This window comes from Pristiophorus japonicus, chromosome 20 (assembly GCF_044704955.1).
Source record: "Pristiophorus japonicus isolate sPriJap1 chromosome 20, sPriJap1.hap1, whole genome shotgun sequence".
Taxonomy (NCBI): domain Eukaryota; kingdom Metazoa; phylum Chordata; class Chondrichthyes; family Pristiophoridae; genus Pristiophorus; species Pristiophorus japonicus.
In genome coordinates, this window is record NC_091996.1 from 96206325 (window position 1) to 96222358 (window position 16034).

Here is a 16034-nt window from a genome sequence, read left to right on the forward strand (position 1 = left end):
CGAGGTGTGGCCTCACCAATACCCTGTACAGTTGTAGCAGGACTTCTCTGCTTTTATACTCTATCCCCTTTGATGACTGACCAGTTGAGAAAGGTACCAGAGAGCACAAGTTCCCTTCTAAGTCACAAACTATCTTGACTTGGAGCACCATCAGCACATGGACGACAGCAGTTCAATGAAAAGGTCCACTGCCACTTTCTCAGGGTGACTTCTTTATCCTTCTACTTGACTCTGACTGGGGTCCTGTTCCGCGGGGCCCAGTACCCGCGCCCAAGTGCCTACCTTGTTGCGTGAGCCTGGACCAGTGAGCGTTGACCAGCTTTTGACAGGTGGACTCAGGCCTGACCTCGCCCCAACGTCCAACACACATTTTCCACCTTGGAGTCACCCACTTAGTGATGTGGAATGAGCAGCTCAGCTACATTTCCCACCCTGCCCTACAATCCAGTGAGATACGTTATCGCGCTCCATCCGCAGCGTCGAACGGCTCCGGGATCAAAACTGGGATCTTTCTCAACTTTATGTGACTCAGTACCACACCTGAGCCTTTTGGAGAGCCCCAGTGAGATAGTCATGTGGCCCTGCAGCAAGATAGGGTTGCAGGAACTGAGAGACCTGGGGATATAGTTACCCAAATCTTTGAAGGGGGCAGGACAAATTGAGAAGGCTGTGAAAAGAGCGTGCGTGATCCTTCGCTTTATTAACAGAGGCATAGAGTGCCACAGCAAGGGTGGCCAGTTCCGGGCACCACACTTTAGGAAGGATGTGAAGGCTGTGGAGAGAGGGTGTGGAGATTTACCAGCATGGTACCAGGGATGTGGGTGGTCAGTTCAGTGGCGATGCTGGGATTATTCCCCTCAGAGTGGAGCAAGGGGGATTTAACAGAAGCGCTCAAAGTCAAAATAAGGACTGTTCCCGGGGGCAGGAGGGTGGGTAACCAGAGGGACACAGAGTGACGATAATCGGCGATGGAACCAGAGGGACACAGAGTGACGATAATCGGCGATGGAACCAGAGGGACACAGATTGACGATAATCGACGATGGAACCAGAGGGGGAGATGGGGAGAATGTGTTCACGCAGCGAGTTGTTGTGATCGGGAACGCGCTGCCTGAAAGGGCGGTGGGAGCAGATTCAATAGTAACTTTCAAACCGGGAATTGGATAAATACTGGACGGGGAAACATTCACCGGGCTGTGGGGAAAGAGCGGGGGGAGTGGGACTGATGGGATCGCTCGCTCACAGAGCCGGCACAGGCTCGATGGGCCCAATGGCCTCCTCCTGCGCTGTGTCATTCTAAGGTATTTTACACTGATCTATTTGTCCTTGTTTTGTTTGGGGCTGTAAAGCAGATGCCCCACCGAGAGGGGGCGAGGAGGGGGGAGGGGGGAGAGCAGAAGGGGGGTGGGGGACCTTTATGACCCTCTCCGACCACAGAGTTAGAACTTGGAGCCGCCTCCATGGTGGCTTGCCGCCACCTGCTGGCAGGAGGAGACGGTGCGCGCGGAGCAGCGGCTAAGGTTCCCGTGTGAGGGTGAATCCGGGGAAGAGAAACACGTGTGAACGCCCGCGCGGGGAAACAGACTGCAGACGTCCCTTACGTGTTTGACCTTCTCCGACATGCTGTGGGTGTTCGGCGTCCTCAGGGAAACGTTCAGGACGATAACGCAGTTGGTGACAATCAGCGTCGACACGACCATCGCAAACATTAAATACCTGCAACGAGATCAGTCGGATGGTCAACGTCGGTGAATCTTAGCGCAACACTGCCGGAGGGAAAGGGAGGTGACCCTCCTCACTATCCCCCTCAGCTGGGTGACCTGCTCCTAACCACTGCCACTCTTCCTGGGATGTGGGCGTCGCTGGCCAGGGCCGGCATTTATTGCCCCATCCCCCTAATTGCCCCCCGAGGAGGTGGTGGTGAGCCGCCTTCTTGAACCGCTGCAGTCCGTGTGGTGAAGGTGCTCCCACAGTGCTGTTCGGGAGGGAGTTCCAGGATTGTGACCCAGCGACGATGAAGGAACGGCCGATATATTTCCCAGTCGGGATGGTGTGTGACTGGGAGGGGAACGTGGAGGTGGTGGTGTTCCCATGGGCCTGCTGCCCTTGTTCTTCTAGGTGGTAGAGGTCGCGGGTTTGGGAGGTGCTGCTGAAGAAGCCTTGGCGAGTTGCTGCAGTGCATCTTGTAGATGGTACACACTGCAGCCAGGGGGCGCCGGTGGTGGAGGGAGTGAGTGTTGAAGGTGGTGGAGGGAGTGAGTGTTGAAGGTGGTGGAGGGAGTGAGTGTTGAAGGTGGTGGAGGGAGTGAGTGTTGAAGGTGGTGGAGGGAGTGAGTGTTGGAGGTGGTGGAGGGAGGGAGTGTTGAAGGTGGTGGAGGGAGTGAGTGTTGAAGGTGGTGGAGGGAGTGAGTGTTGAAGGTGGTGGAGGGAGTGAGTGTTGAAGGTGGTGGAGGGAGTGAGTGTTGAAGGTGGTGGAGGGAGTGAGTGTTGAAGGTGGTGGAGGGAGTGAGTGTTGAAGGTGGTGGAGGGAGTGAGTGTTGAAGGTGGTGGAGGGAGTGAGTGTTGAAGGTGGTGGAGGGAGTGAGTGTTGAAGGTGGTGGAGGGAGTGAGTGTTGAAGGTGGTGGAGGGAGTGAGTGTTGAAGGTGGTGGAGGGAGTGAGTGTTGAAGGTGGTGGAGGGAGTGAGTGTTGAAGGTGGTGGAGGGAGTGAGTGTTGAAGGTGGTGGAGGGAGTGAGTGTTGAAGGTGGTGGAGGGAGTGAGTGTTGAAGGTGGTGGAGGGAGTGAGTGTTGAAGGTGGTGGGTAGCGTGTCGATCAAGTGGCTGCTTTGTCCTGGATGGTGTCGAGCTTCTCGAGTGTTGTTGGAGCTGCAACTCATCCAGGCAAGTGGGGAGTGTTCCATCACACTCCTGACTTGTGTCTTGTAGATGCTGGAGTCAGGGAGTGAGACACTGGCCGCAGAATACCCAGCCTCTGACCTGCTCTTGTAGTCACAGTATTTATGTGGCTGGTCCAGTTAAGTTTCTGGTCAAAGGTAACCCCCAGGATGTTGATGGTGGGGGATACAGCGATGGTAATGCCGTTCAATGACTAGGGGAGTTGGGTAGACGCTCGCTTGTTGGAGATGTATTATGTGGACGAAGACAAGGTCGGACTTGGCTGAGATCCGCTGCATGTTCAAATTCTCCTGCCAGTACAACATGCTCTGTGTGTCAGACACCTCTCCCTCTGTATGTTGGAAGTAGGAACCAGGGCCGACGGGAGGAGTGCCGTTGTCTGTTGATAGCTGTGCACCCCTCCCCACGAACCATCCCGGAATTGAATTCCCCATTGTTCCGAAACCAGACAAATAACGGTGCTTTCTAATCATGGTGTCAGCCGTGGCTCAGTGGGCAGCACTCTCTCTCGCCTCTGAGTCAGAAGGTTGTGGGTTCAAGTCCTACTCCAGGGACTCGAGCACAAAAATCTAGGCCGACACTCCCAGTGCAGTACTGAGGGAGCCCCGCACTGTCGGAGGGGCAGTACTGAGGGAGTGCCGCACTGTCGGAGGGGCAGTACTGAGGGAGCGCCGCACTGTCGGAGGGGCAGTACTGAGGGAGCGCCGCACTGTCGGAGGGGCAGTACTGAGGGAGTGCCGCACTGTCGGAGGGGGAGTGCTGAGGGAGCGCCGCACTGTCGGAGGGGGAGTGCTGAGGGAGTGCCGCACTGTCGGAGGGGCAGTGCTGAGGGAGCGCCACACTTTCGGAAGGGCAGTACTGAGGGAGTGCCGCACTGTCGGAGGGGCAGTACTGAGGGAGTGCCGCACTGTCGGAGGGGCAGTACTGAGGGAGCGCCGCACTGTCGGAGGGGCAGTACTGAGGGAGCGCCGCACTGTCGGAGGGGCAGTACTGAGGGAGTGCCGCACTGTCGGAGGGGCAGTACTGAGGGAGTGCCGCACTGTCGGAGGGGCAGTACTGAGGGAGTGCTGCACTGTCCGAGGTACCATCTTGCGGATGAGACGTTTAACTGATTCACTGACTTTACAATAGTATGGCGATGATGCTGCTGGACCAGTAATCCCCGAGTTCAAGTCGCACCATGGCAGGTTGAGAATTGTAGCGATGTCGGTTGAAGGATTAATATTGTCCAGGTCACTGGGGAGAACTTCTCTCTGATGCTCTTCTTCGATATAGTGCCGCGGGATTGTTTACGTCCACCTGAGAGGGCAGCCGTCTGATAGACCCCACCTCTGACAGTGCAGCACTCCCTCAGTACTCCACCGGCAGTGTCAGCCTGGATTTCTGTGCTCAATTCCCTGGTGTGGCCCTTGAACCCACGACCTCTGACTCAGAGACGAGAGAGAGTGCTACCATTAAATTTTCCTGAGCTAGGAAGGAGAGAAATGAAGCAGGTTTCCTGCGTGTGTATGTGTGAGCAGGTGCGGTGGGCACCGGGAGCGATTGGTTACAATTTCTCCCCCCCCACCCCCACCGAAGCTGCTGACACATGATCCAAACTGACCCATGGGGAGACACCCACTGGTACAAATACCAGGAGTGCTGTGGGTAAGTGCCTCAGGGAGTTACGATCGTTGCCGGTCTGTTTACATAGGTACGCAAAGGATGAGCCAATCCAGTTCAGCTCTTTCCAATGCCCAATACTGCAAAGAGTGGCTACTATTAATAAGTTCTTTAAAAGCAGGCAGTGGAAACGCCGCAGTTGTCTTTCCCCTTTGGGACTCTGGCTTACGGTAACATCTGCTGCGGAAATAACTTGAGATCTCCACAAGTGCTAATGTTACGGAAGGAAAGGGTATACGTTGGCACACTCCCTATTTCCCGCCTTCAGCTTGCTAGGTCGCTTCAGAGGGCATTGAGAGAGGATCAGAATGGCACATCTTTCCAGTCCAGCACCTTCATGTATCCGGTGTTCGCCCACAGATTAGCAGATTTATACAATTTTACTTTTATAACCTGCTGGGATTTGAAGTGGTGATCTCGAGGATGTTAAAGCCTCACGTTCCGTTCCCTCCACGGCCCGCACCCCCTCCCTGTCCCTGTAAACCTCCTCCAGCCCGACAACCCTTGTTTAAGGAGGGATATACTTGCATTGGAGGCAGTTCAGCGAAGGTTCACTCGGTTGATTCCTGAGATGAGGGGGTTGACTTATGAGGAAAGATTGAGGAGGTTGGGCCTCTACTCATTGGAGTTTAGAAGAATGAGAGGTGATCTTATTGAAACGTATAAGACTCTGAGGGGGGCTGGACAGGATAGATGCAGAGAGGATGTTTCCCCTCGTGGGGGAGACTAGAACTAGGGGGCATCGTTTCAGAATAAGGGGCCGCCCATTTAAAACTGAGATGAGGAGAAATTTCTTCTCTCAGAGGGTTGTAAATCTGTGGAATTCTCTGCCCCAGAGAGCTGTGGAGGCTGGGACATTGAATATATTTGAGGTGGAGATAGACAGATTTTTGAACGATAAGGGAGTGAAGGGTTATGGGGAGCGGGCGGGGAAGTGGACCTGAGTCCATGATCGGATCAGCCATGATCTTATTAAATGGCGGAGCAGGCTCGAGGGGCCGAATGGCCGACTCCTGCTCCTATTTCTTATGTTCTCATGAACCCTGATTCTTTCAGTCCGCGGCCTATACTACCCCAGATGTTGTTGATTGGGACTCTGGGGGAGAGGAGGGGGTGGGGTGGGATTGAACGGGATTCCAATCCCAACAACCAGCGACTGGAGAAGTGAGACATATGGCACTTACTTTCCAATGAGTGGAACATTCAGCGATGTTTCCGGAATCTTCTGTGCAATCAGGAACAGGAAGATGGTCTGGGCCAGCAGTACAGATACGGAAAGTGTACATTTTTGACCCCCAGCTTCATATATTAAAAAAAATTAAAGAAAACTTTAATTAGATCATAGTATCAGAGAACGGTTACAGCACAGGAGGCCATTGGGCCCATCGAGCCCGTGCCGGCTCTCTGCAAGACCCCTGCGGCCAGTCCCACTCCCCCACCCTTTCCCCGGAGCCCTGCAATGTTTTTTCCTGCAGGTATTTATCCAACTCCCTTTTGAAAGCCACAATTGAGTCTGCCTCCACCACCCTCTCAGGCAGCGCATTCCAGATCCTAACCACTCGCTGCGTGAAAACGTTTTCCCTCGAGTCGCCTTTGGTTCTTCTGCCAATCGCCTTAAATCTGTGTCCCTCTGGTTCCCGACCCTTCCACCAATGGGAACAGTTTCTCTCGATCTACTCTGTCCAGACCCCTCATGATTTTGAACACCTCGATCAAATCTCCTCTCAACCTTCTCTGCTCCGAGGAGAACAACCCCAGCTTCTCCAGTCTCTCCACGTAACTGAAGTCCCTCGTCCCTGGGACCATTCTGGTAAATCTTTTCTGCCCCCTCTCTAAGGCCTTCACATCCTTCCTAAAGTGCGGGGCCCAGAATTGGACACAATGCCCCAGTTGGGGCCGAACCAGTGTTTTATACAGGTAAAGGTACTAAATACTTTTTATCACCAGGATTTCACCGAGTTCCATAATTACATAAACATTGCAACACGGAAGCCGGCCGATCGGCCCAACCAGTCCGTTTATCCTCCACATGCCCCACTCTGTCTCCATAGCCCTTTCCTTCAACCAGCTATCTAATCTATTCTTAAACCTTGACACGGTCTCTGCATCAATTAGTAACTCCGGCCGTGCGTTCTGCAAACCTCCCTGTTAAATCGTTTCTCCTTCTCTCCATCTTAAACCTCTTACATTTTATCTTATCCGCTGCTCACTGACCTACACTGATGCCCCGATTTCAAAATTCTCATCCTTATTTACAAATTCCTCCATGGCTCTCGCACCTCCCTAGCTCTGTAACCCCCTCAAGCCCCACAATCTCTCCCCCCCCCCCCCACCCCCCGCCTCCCCCCGAGATGTCTGCGCTCCCCTGGACCTGAGATTTGATCAGGCAGTTGAATCTGCCTCCACCGGCCCCTTGGGCAGCAGATTACATCCTAACCAGCCGCTGGGCGAAACGGGTTCTTCCCACCCCGCTTGGCGCTTGAACTCAGCGCCACGCTGCCTTTGAGGGGGGCACGCAGCCCAATTCCACGTCGCTTGGGGGGGTGGGGGGGGGGGGCGTGACTTCCGGGACCAGCGCAGGAAGTCTCGGGCCTCGAGAAGGTTATCGCCCCCAATCGGGGCGAGGGATGATTTCGGCCCCCAAAAATGTTGCCCCTTTACCTTGGGCGGGCAGGAAATAGACGAGGACCACCAGTGAGGAGATGAGGACACATGGGGCAATGATGTTAATGATGTAGAAGAGGGGCTTCCTCTGGATAATCAGGAAGAAGATAATCTCCTGGTACTCGATGTCATCCACTGTGAACTGCCTGTTAAAGTTCTTCTTTGCTGGCTTATGCTTTATTGTCCATTCACCGTTTTCTGGCAAAGAAAAAGAATAGTATTTTTGTTTTAAATGGTTACCCTTGGATACTAAATTTGATCAATTCTACCCTGAAGGATAGCTTTATATAGTTACACAGTTACAAGTGAGTTACATAGACCCTAATAAGAACATCAGAAATAGGAGCAGGAGTCGGCCATTCGGCCCCTCGAGCCTGCTCCGCCATTTAATACGATCATGGCTGATCTGATCTTGGCTTCAACTCCACTTCCCCGCCCGCTCCCCATAACCCTTCACTCCCTTATCGCTCAAATATCTGTCTATCTCCACCTTAAATATATTCAATGACCCAGCCTCCACAGCTCTCTGGGGCAGAGAATTCCACAGATTTACCACCCTCTGAGAGAAGAAATTCCTCCTCATCTCAGTTTTAAATGGGTGGCCCCTTATTCTGAAACGATGCCCCCTAGTTCTAGATTCCCCCATCAGTGGAAACATCCTCTCTGCATCCACCGTGTCAAGCCCCCTCAGAATCTTACACGTTTCAATAAGATCACCTCTCATTCTTCTAAACTCCAATGAGTACAGGCCCAACCTGCTCAACCTTTCCTCATAAGGCGACCCCTTCATCCCCGGAATCAACCGAGTGAACCTTCTAATGGCTATCTGGGAGTGAAAACACTTACATTTCTATAGCACCTTTCACAACCACCGGACGTCCCAAAGCACTTTAAAGTACCTTTTTCTTTGAAGTGTAGTCACTGTTGTAATGTAGGAATCGCGGCAGACACACAGCAAGCTCCCACACACAGCAATGAGATAATGTTCCCATAATCTGTTTTTGTTTTGTTGATTGAGGGATAAATATTGGCCCCAGGACACCGGGGAGAACTCCCCTGTTCTTCTTCAAAATAGTACCATGGGATCTTTTACATCCACCTGAGAGCAGACGGGGCCTCGGTTTGTCTCATCCGAAAGACGGCAACTCCGACACTGCGGTGCTCCCTCAGTACTACCCCTCCGTCAGTGCGGCGCTCCCTCAGTACTCCCCCTCCGACAGTGCGGCGCTCCCTCAGTACTGCCCCTCCGACAGTGCGGCGCTCCCTCAGTACTGCCCCTCCGTCAGTGCAGCACTCCCTCAGTACTGCCCCTCCGACAGTGCAGCACTCCCTCAGTACTGCCCCTCCGACAGTGCGGCGCTCCCTCAGTACTGCCCCTCCGACAGTGCAGCACTCCCTCAGTACTGCCCCTCCGTCAGTGCGGAGCTCCCTCAGTACTGCCCCTCCGACAGTGCGCCACTCCCTCAGTACTGCTCCTCCGATAGTGCGGTACTCCCTCAGTACTGCCCCTCCGACAGTGCGGCTCTCCCTCGGTACTTCCCCTCCGACAGTGCGGCGCTCCCTCAGTACTGCCTCTCCGACAGTGCAGCGCTCCCTCAGTATCGCCCCTCCGACAGTGCGGCTCTCCCTCAGTACTTCCCCTCCGACAGTGCGGCGCTCCCTCAGTACTGCCTCTCCGACAGTGCAGCGCTCCCTCAGTATCGCCCCTCCGACAGTGCGGCTCTCCCTCAGTACTTCCCCTCCGACAGTGCGGCGCTCCCTCAGTACTGCCCCTCCAACAGTGCAGCGCTCCCTCAGTACTGCCCCTCCGACAGTGCAGCATTCCCTCAGTACTGCCCCTCCGACAGTGCAGCACTCCCTCAGTACTGCCCCTCCGACAGTGCGGCGCTCCCTCAGTACTGCCCCTCCGACAGTGCAGCACTCCCTCAGTACTGCCCCTCCGTCAGTGCGGAGCTCCCTCAGTACTGCCCCTCCGACAGTGCGCCACTCCCTCAGTACTGCTCCTCCGACAGTGCGGCTCTCCCTCGGTACTTCCCCTCCGACAGTGCGGCGCTCCCTCAGTACTGCCTCTCCGACAGTGCAGCGCTCCCTCAGTATCGCCCCTCCGACAGTGCGGCTCTCCCTCAGTACTTCCCCTCCGACAGTGCGGCGCTCCCTCAGTACTGCCCCTCCGACAGTGCAGCACTCCCTCAGTACTGCCCCTCCGACAGTGCGGCGCTCTCTCAGTACTGCCCCTCCGACAGTGTGGCACTCCCTCAGCACTGCACTGGGAATGTCAGCCTAGATATTTCGTGGTCAAATCTCTGGAGTGGTTCTTGAACCCACAACCTTCTGACTCTGAGACAAGCCATGGCTGACACTTTTCTGTGTGGAATAATGGATATCTGGGAGTACATCACACTGGGACCGATGGATACCAGGGAGTGAATTATACAGACAGTAATCGGTATTGTGGAATGATTGCAAAGCAGTAATCTAATTCAAGCTGGAGAACCACAGGCAGGGCAGGGCCGGGATAGCAATGGTCACATGGCAGGCCTCAGCTCGGGGCAACGTGGGAAACATGACCGAACAGGCAGGAACACGTGAGAGTGGTTAGAGGGCAGGCAGGGGACAGACTGTATCCTTCCTGGGATTAAATGGGCAATGTTTGAGGGCAGTGAACACTGCAAGAACAAATTGGAGCTCGCATATGTAATGTATTTGCTTCACGGGTTCTTTGCTTAAGAATCCATAGCAACATCTTGCTATTAAGAACTAGTTGGTTTATTAGCAAAAGTTTAACTATCACACGACACATTACCAGTTCATCCACCAGGCTCACAACCACCAGCCCCATCGTGGATCCCCCGAATCCAACTGCCTGGGGTTTTATTGAGTCTTGTGAACATTACGTGACTGGCTAAGCCACTCCCAACTCAACAGCTCTACAACTATTCTAAAATAAACAGATAAAGCTGAGTGCCCCTTTATTAAAGGGGCACTAGAACACACAACATTTCCAAATAAAACTTTAAAGGGAACTTAGATCAAATTAAAATTCTATGTTGTGATGATGCACTCCAGTCCCTCCGGCGCCCACCTCTCGCGGAAGGCCGCGAGCGTACCGGTGGACACTGCGTGCTCCATCTCCAGGGACACCCTGGCTCGGATGTACCTGCGGAAGAGAGGCAGGCAGTCAGGTTGAATGACCCCCTCGACCGCCCACTGCCTGGACCGGCTGATGGCCCCCCTTGGCCAGGCCCAGGAGCAGTCCTACGAGGAGGCCCTCCGACCTGCCCCGCTCCCCTCCGCACAGGGTGCCCAAAGATCAGGAGTCAACAGCTTAACAAACCGGTGAGCATGCGCGCAGGTGCGTACATTACAGCGCCCAAAATTAAAAAGGAAAAATAAATGGAGTGGGATTATTTAACTGTACCAGTGAAATCACCAGGATCAGTATGGATCCACTCGATCACCTTTCCTTCGTCTTCCGTTAGCTCCAAGTTGATTTCACGGGCGCTGTACGCTTGTGACCTGAAATCACAACACAATTTGGTACCTTTGTCTCAGCAACAAATTCCGACCTCTTTCTCGATTCCTGAAAGCTTTACAATCCGAGCTGGTTTACGTAGAGCAACAACAACTTGTATTTATATAGCGCCTTGAACGTAGGGAAACTTCCCAAGGTGCTTCACAGGAGTGTTATGTGATAAAAAAATTGACACCAAGCCACATAAGGACAAATTAGGGCAGGTGACCAAAAGCTTGGTCAAAGAGGTGGGTTTTAAGGAGCGTCTTGAAGGAGGAGAGAGAGGCGGAGAGGTTTAGGGAGGGAGTTCCAGAGCTTGGGGCCCAGGCAACAGAAGGCACGGCTACCGATGGTGGAGCGATTATAATCAGGGATGGTCAGGAGGGCAGAATTAGAGGAGTGCAGATATCTCGGGGGGTTGTGGGGCTGGAGGGGGATTCCAGAGATAGGGAGGGGCGAGGGCCATGGAGGGATTTGTAAACAAGGATGAGAATTTTGAAATCGAGGCGTTGCTTAACCGGGAGTGAGCACAGGGGGTGATGGGTGAGCGGGACTCGGTGCGAGTTAGGACACGGGGCAGCGAGCACAGGGGGTGATGGGTGAGTGGGACTGGGTGCGAGTTAGGACACGGGGCAGCGAGCACAGGGGGTGATGGGTGAGCGGGACTCGGTGCGAGTTAGGACACAGGGCAGCCGAGTTTTGAATCAGCTCCTGTGCAGGGTAGAATGTGGGAGGCCAGCCAGGAGTGCGTTGGAATGATCCAGTCTGGAGGTAACAAACCAAAGAAGGGTGAAAAGATCGTCAGGCCATCAGTGTTGAACCCATCCATTAGATGGCCCAATGTTAGACACCAGACCACCAGTAATGGTAACTCCTGAGGGGGCACATTGAATATATTTAAGGTGGAGATAGATAGATTCTTGAACTACAGGAGGGTCAAGGGTTATGGGCAACAAATGGAGTTGAGGCCAAGATCGGATCAGCCATGATCTTATTGAATGGCGGAGCAGGCTCGAGGGGCCGAATGGCCGACTCCTGCTCCTAATTCTGATGTTCTGATGAGGGTGTGGGGTGAGTGTTGCTGTAGCTTGGAGCATTGCATTGCTTTTCAGAGACACAAAACCCACTTCCTACCACTCTTTGGTGTAAGCAGTAGACCTGCGTGGGGAAGAGTTAAGCTCCCGCTCTCCCCTCCACCATTATTACATAGCAGATCAGACATGTTGGAAGCTGTTCAGTCACCAGTGACCTCTCTGTGACTCCTCTCAGCCATCCAAGGACTTGGCAGATGTCTCCAATAAAAAGCATTGCAAAGATATTTATAGCCCGCTCACATACTGGCTGCAAGGAACGCAATCGGATACTTCCCCTGACTTCTGTTTCACGAACCACAGAGCTCTGCTCAGCTTTCGGTGCGAGATGGGTTTGATAACCCCCTGAGTGGTGCCAGAATTCCCAAAGGACAGGAAAGAAAGACTTGCATTTATATAGCACCTTTCATGACCGCCGGACGTCCTAAAGCGCTTTACAGCCAATTAAATACTTTTGGAGTGTAGTCACTGTTGTAATGTGGGAAACGCCAATTTGTGCACAGCAAGCTCCCACACACAGCAATGTGATAATGACCCGGATAATCTGTTTTAGTGATGTTGATTGAGGGATAAATATTGGCCCCAGGTCACCGGGGAGAACTCTCCTGCTTTTTTTAGAAATAGTGTCATGGGATCTTTTATGTCCACCTGAGAGAGCAGACAGGACTTTGGTCTCATCTGAAACATTGTCCCTCCGACAGTGCGTCGCTCCCTCAGTACTGCCCCTCCGACAGTGCGTCGCTCCCTCAGCACTGCCCCTCCGACAGTGCGGCGCTCCCTCAGTACTGCCCCTCCGACAGTGCGTCGCTCCCTCAGCACTGCCCCTCCGACAGTGCGGCGCTCCCTCAGTACTGCCCCTCCGACAGTGCGGCGCTCCCTCAGTACTGCCCCTCCGACAGTGCGGTGCTCCCTCAGCACTGCACCTCCGACAGTGCGATGCTCACTCAGTACTGCCCCTCTGACAGTGCGGCGCTCCCTCAGTACCGCCCCTCCGACAGTATGGCACTCCCTCAGTACTGCCCCTCTGACAGTGCGGTGCTCCCTCAGTACCGCCCCTCCGACAGTATGGCGCTCCCTCAGTACTGCCCCTCCGACAGTATGGCACTCCCTCACTACTGCCCCTCCGACAGTACTGCACTGGGAGTGTCAGCCTGGATTGTGTGCTCACGTCTTTGGATTGGTTATGAAGCACTTTGGTGTGACCTGAGGTTGTGAAGAGTGCTATAGAAATGCAAAGGACTTTCTTACTTTTTAAACTACTGCATTCAATACCTAAAATGTTGGCCAATCAGAGGACAAAGAGCTGAAGATTGAGGCATCGCAACCAATTGAATAGGGAGCGGCCGTGGACATTTGCATCGACTCAGCGGCGGCTCGAGTGGACAGGAGTTTGGGGGTGAATAAACCCGTCTGTGGTGTGTTGTGGTGTTCAGTCACCTCCACTTTACCTTGGAGCTAATGCTTGTCTTGGGCACTTTACCTGAAGACGAGGGAACAGTTTTGCCAGTCGAAGGGGAAATATGTCACGGCGATAGGACAGGCGCTTCGATATATAGCAGGTGGCAGCCAGTATATGTCGCCACCTTCATAGACAAGTACATTAGCGTAGTAAGCGATTTCAAACTGACCGTCAACGCTACAGAGAGGGGGGGGGGGAGAGAGAGAGAACGCAGAGGTCAGAACACTGCAAGATCTTCGATCATTGTGATAATGTCACACGATAGTCGTGAGCTGGGGGTGTGTTACAGGATAATAGTGAGCTGGGAGTGTGTTACACACAGGATAATAGTGAACTGGGAGGGTGTCACACGCCGGATAATAGTGAGCTGAGAGTGTGTTCCACACAGGATAATAGTGAGCTGGGGTACACATCGGATAATAGTGAGCTGAGAGAGTGTTACAGGATAATAGTGAGCTGGGAGTGAGTTACACACAGGATAATAGTGAGCTGGGAGGGTGTCACACACCGGATAATAGTGAGCTGGGAGTGTGTCACAAGATAATAGTGAGCTTGGTGTGTTATAGGATAATAGTGAGCTAGGAGGGTGTTACACACAGGATAATAGTGAGCTGGGAGGGTGTTACAGGATTATAGTGAGCCGGGAGTGTATTACACACAGGATATTAGTGAGCTGGGGGTGTGTTACAGGATAATAGTGAGCTGGGAGGGTGTTACAGCATAATAGTGAGCTGGGAGTGTATTACACACAGGATAATAGTGAGCTGGGAGTGTATTACACACAGGATAATTGTGAGATGGGAGGGTGTTACAGCATAATAGTGAGCTGGGAGTGTATTACACACAGGATAATAGTGAGCTGGGAGTGTATTACACACAGGATAATTGTGAGATGGGAGTGTGTTACACACAGGATAATAGTGAGCTGAGAAGGTGTTATAGGACAATAGTGAGCTGGGAAGTGACTGTACAAGGGAAGCACATAAACAGGATACTCGCTTGTTCTCCAGGACGATTTCGGGAAGCCAGACCATGTCAGAAGGGATTCTGACCAAGTCAATGCCATCATATTCGGACTTGTTCCAAGCTAAGCGATAATCATTCCATTGCTACTCGAACAAGGAAATAGAAAAGAGCCGATATCAAACATTTTCATAGAATCAGAGAAATTTACAGCACAGAAGGAGGCCATTCGGCCCATCGTGTCCGCACCGGCCGACCAAGAGCTACCCAGCCTAATCCCATTTCCCAGCTCTCGGTCCGTAGCCCTGTGGGTTAAGGCACTTCAGGTGTACATCCAGGTAGTTTCTAAATGTGGTGAGGGTTTCTGCCTCTACCACCCTTTCAGGCCGTGAGTTCCAGACCCCCACCCCCCTCTGGGATACTCGTCTCGAGGCAGTTTGGCCCAGTTTTTTTCTTTCATCACTGTTTCTTTCTGTTTGTGTATCCTCTTGCTTTGCTTCCTGTGATTTCACGTTTTACTCTGTGCCTACCGACTGAACTAGCTTCTGATTTACGTTGCATTCCGTTTCTGTTGGTCGTTCGAAACGGAAATGTGGACAGGTGGTTTAACAAACGGCTTTTCGCTGTCGACCACAGTCAGGATCAGCCCCTCCCTGTCCTCTCTAGGGCTGGGGGAAGCAGTTTGAGGGGATTAGGCCACAGGGACACGGCAGGGCCGAACTATGGGCTGCCGCATTGTCCGAGGTGATACCTCAAAGATGGTTATGGGGTATAACGCCATGGAGATTGCTGACAGCAGATCAGCAATGGTCTTATTAAATGGCGAAGCAGGCTCAAGGGGCCTTATGGCCTACTCCTGCTCCTATTTCTTATGTTCTTATCAATGCGCTTTTCTCACTCTCTTTCTCTCCCTCTTTTTTCTCTCTCCCTCTCTACCTTAGTCTCTTTTGCTCATTGTCTCACTGTTTCTCCGTCTCTCTCCGCCTCTGTTTCTTGCTGTCTCTCTTTCTCTATCTCTCTCGCTCTCTCTCTTTCTCTGTCGATATCTCTCTGTCTCTCTTTCTTGCTGTCTGTCTCTTTATCTCTGTGTCTTTCTCTCTCTCTCTCTCTGTCTTTGTGTCTCTCTTTCTGTCTCTCTCTGTCTGTCTCTCTCTTTCTCTGTCATTTTTATCTCTGTCTCTCTTTCTCCTTAGGTATTTTCTCTCTCTGTCTTCATGTCTCTGTCTCTCGCTGTGTCTGACTGTCACTCTGTCTGTCCCTCTGTCTCTGTTTATCTCTGTTATAGAGCTCCACTTAGTGAACTACTAATGTAACAACAATAAAAGGTCATGTGGTCTCTGTTAAGGCGCCATCTTGCAGGCTGTGTGTTGTACGTGGTCTCTGTAAAGATATCACAATCTCTGTGTGTGTCTCTCTCTCTCTCTGAGTGGGCCCGATGGAGTGAAAGGGCAGTGCTCCATATGTTTACTTTCCTGCTCCCTGGTACCGGAATGGCCATTAAGGGGAGCAAATCAGAGGGAGTGGCACCCCTTACATCTATCCTGGGAACAGGTTTGCCTGTTGGCCTTCTGACCCAGTAATGACACAAAGAGGAGAATGGGCAAGTGTTGAACTGAGCCGCACAGACTAGGACGCTCGGGGTCTGCACTGATTAACTGATCACAGCCCCGCAGAAGGTAGGAGCCTTCATACCCCTTAGCTGGGGCGGAAGGCGGGGGGGGGGGGGGGGTACCGAGAGTGGGGGGGGGGGGGGAATCAGCTAGGATTCCTATTCCTGATGACTAAACAG

At 52.9% G+C, this 16034-nt stretch overlaps 2 protein-coding genes across 5 annotated transcripts in view; one reads left to right on the plus strand and one right to left on the minus strand.

Annotated features, from left to right (window-relative positions):
* Positions 1-16034, plus strand: part of LOC139232721 (eukaryotic translation initiation factor 4E type 2-like) — a 104446-nt gene that overhangs the window by 62389 nt on the left and 26023 nt on the right. The window lies entirely within an intron of this gene.
* The window catches only part of chrne (cholinergic receptor, nicotinic, epsilon), a 42947-nt gene that overhangs the window by 13539 nt on the left and 13374 nt on the right, over positions 1-16034 (minus strand). For 3 of the 4 annotated variants that reach the window (XM_070863222.1, XM_070863220.1, XM_070863223.1), the window contains 6 exons: positions 14282-14391; positions 13304-13459; positions 10640-10737; positions 7219-7419; positions 5742-5856; positions 1602-1716 (listed from right to left, as the gene is read on the minus strand). In XM_070863222.1, the coding sequence (XP_070719323.1) occupies positions 1602-1716; positions 5742-5856; positions 7219-7419; positions 10640-10737; positions 13304-13459; positions 14282-14391 (795 nt within the window). The remainder of the gene's footprint in view (positions 1-1601; positions 1717-5741; positions 5857-7218; positions 7420-10639; positions 10738-13303; positions 13460-14281; positions 14392-16034) is intronic. The other variant, XM_070863221.1, reaches the window with a different exon arrangement.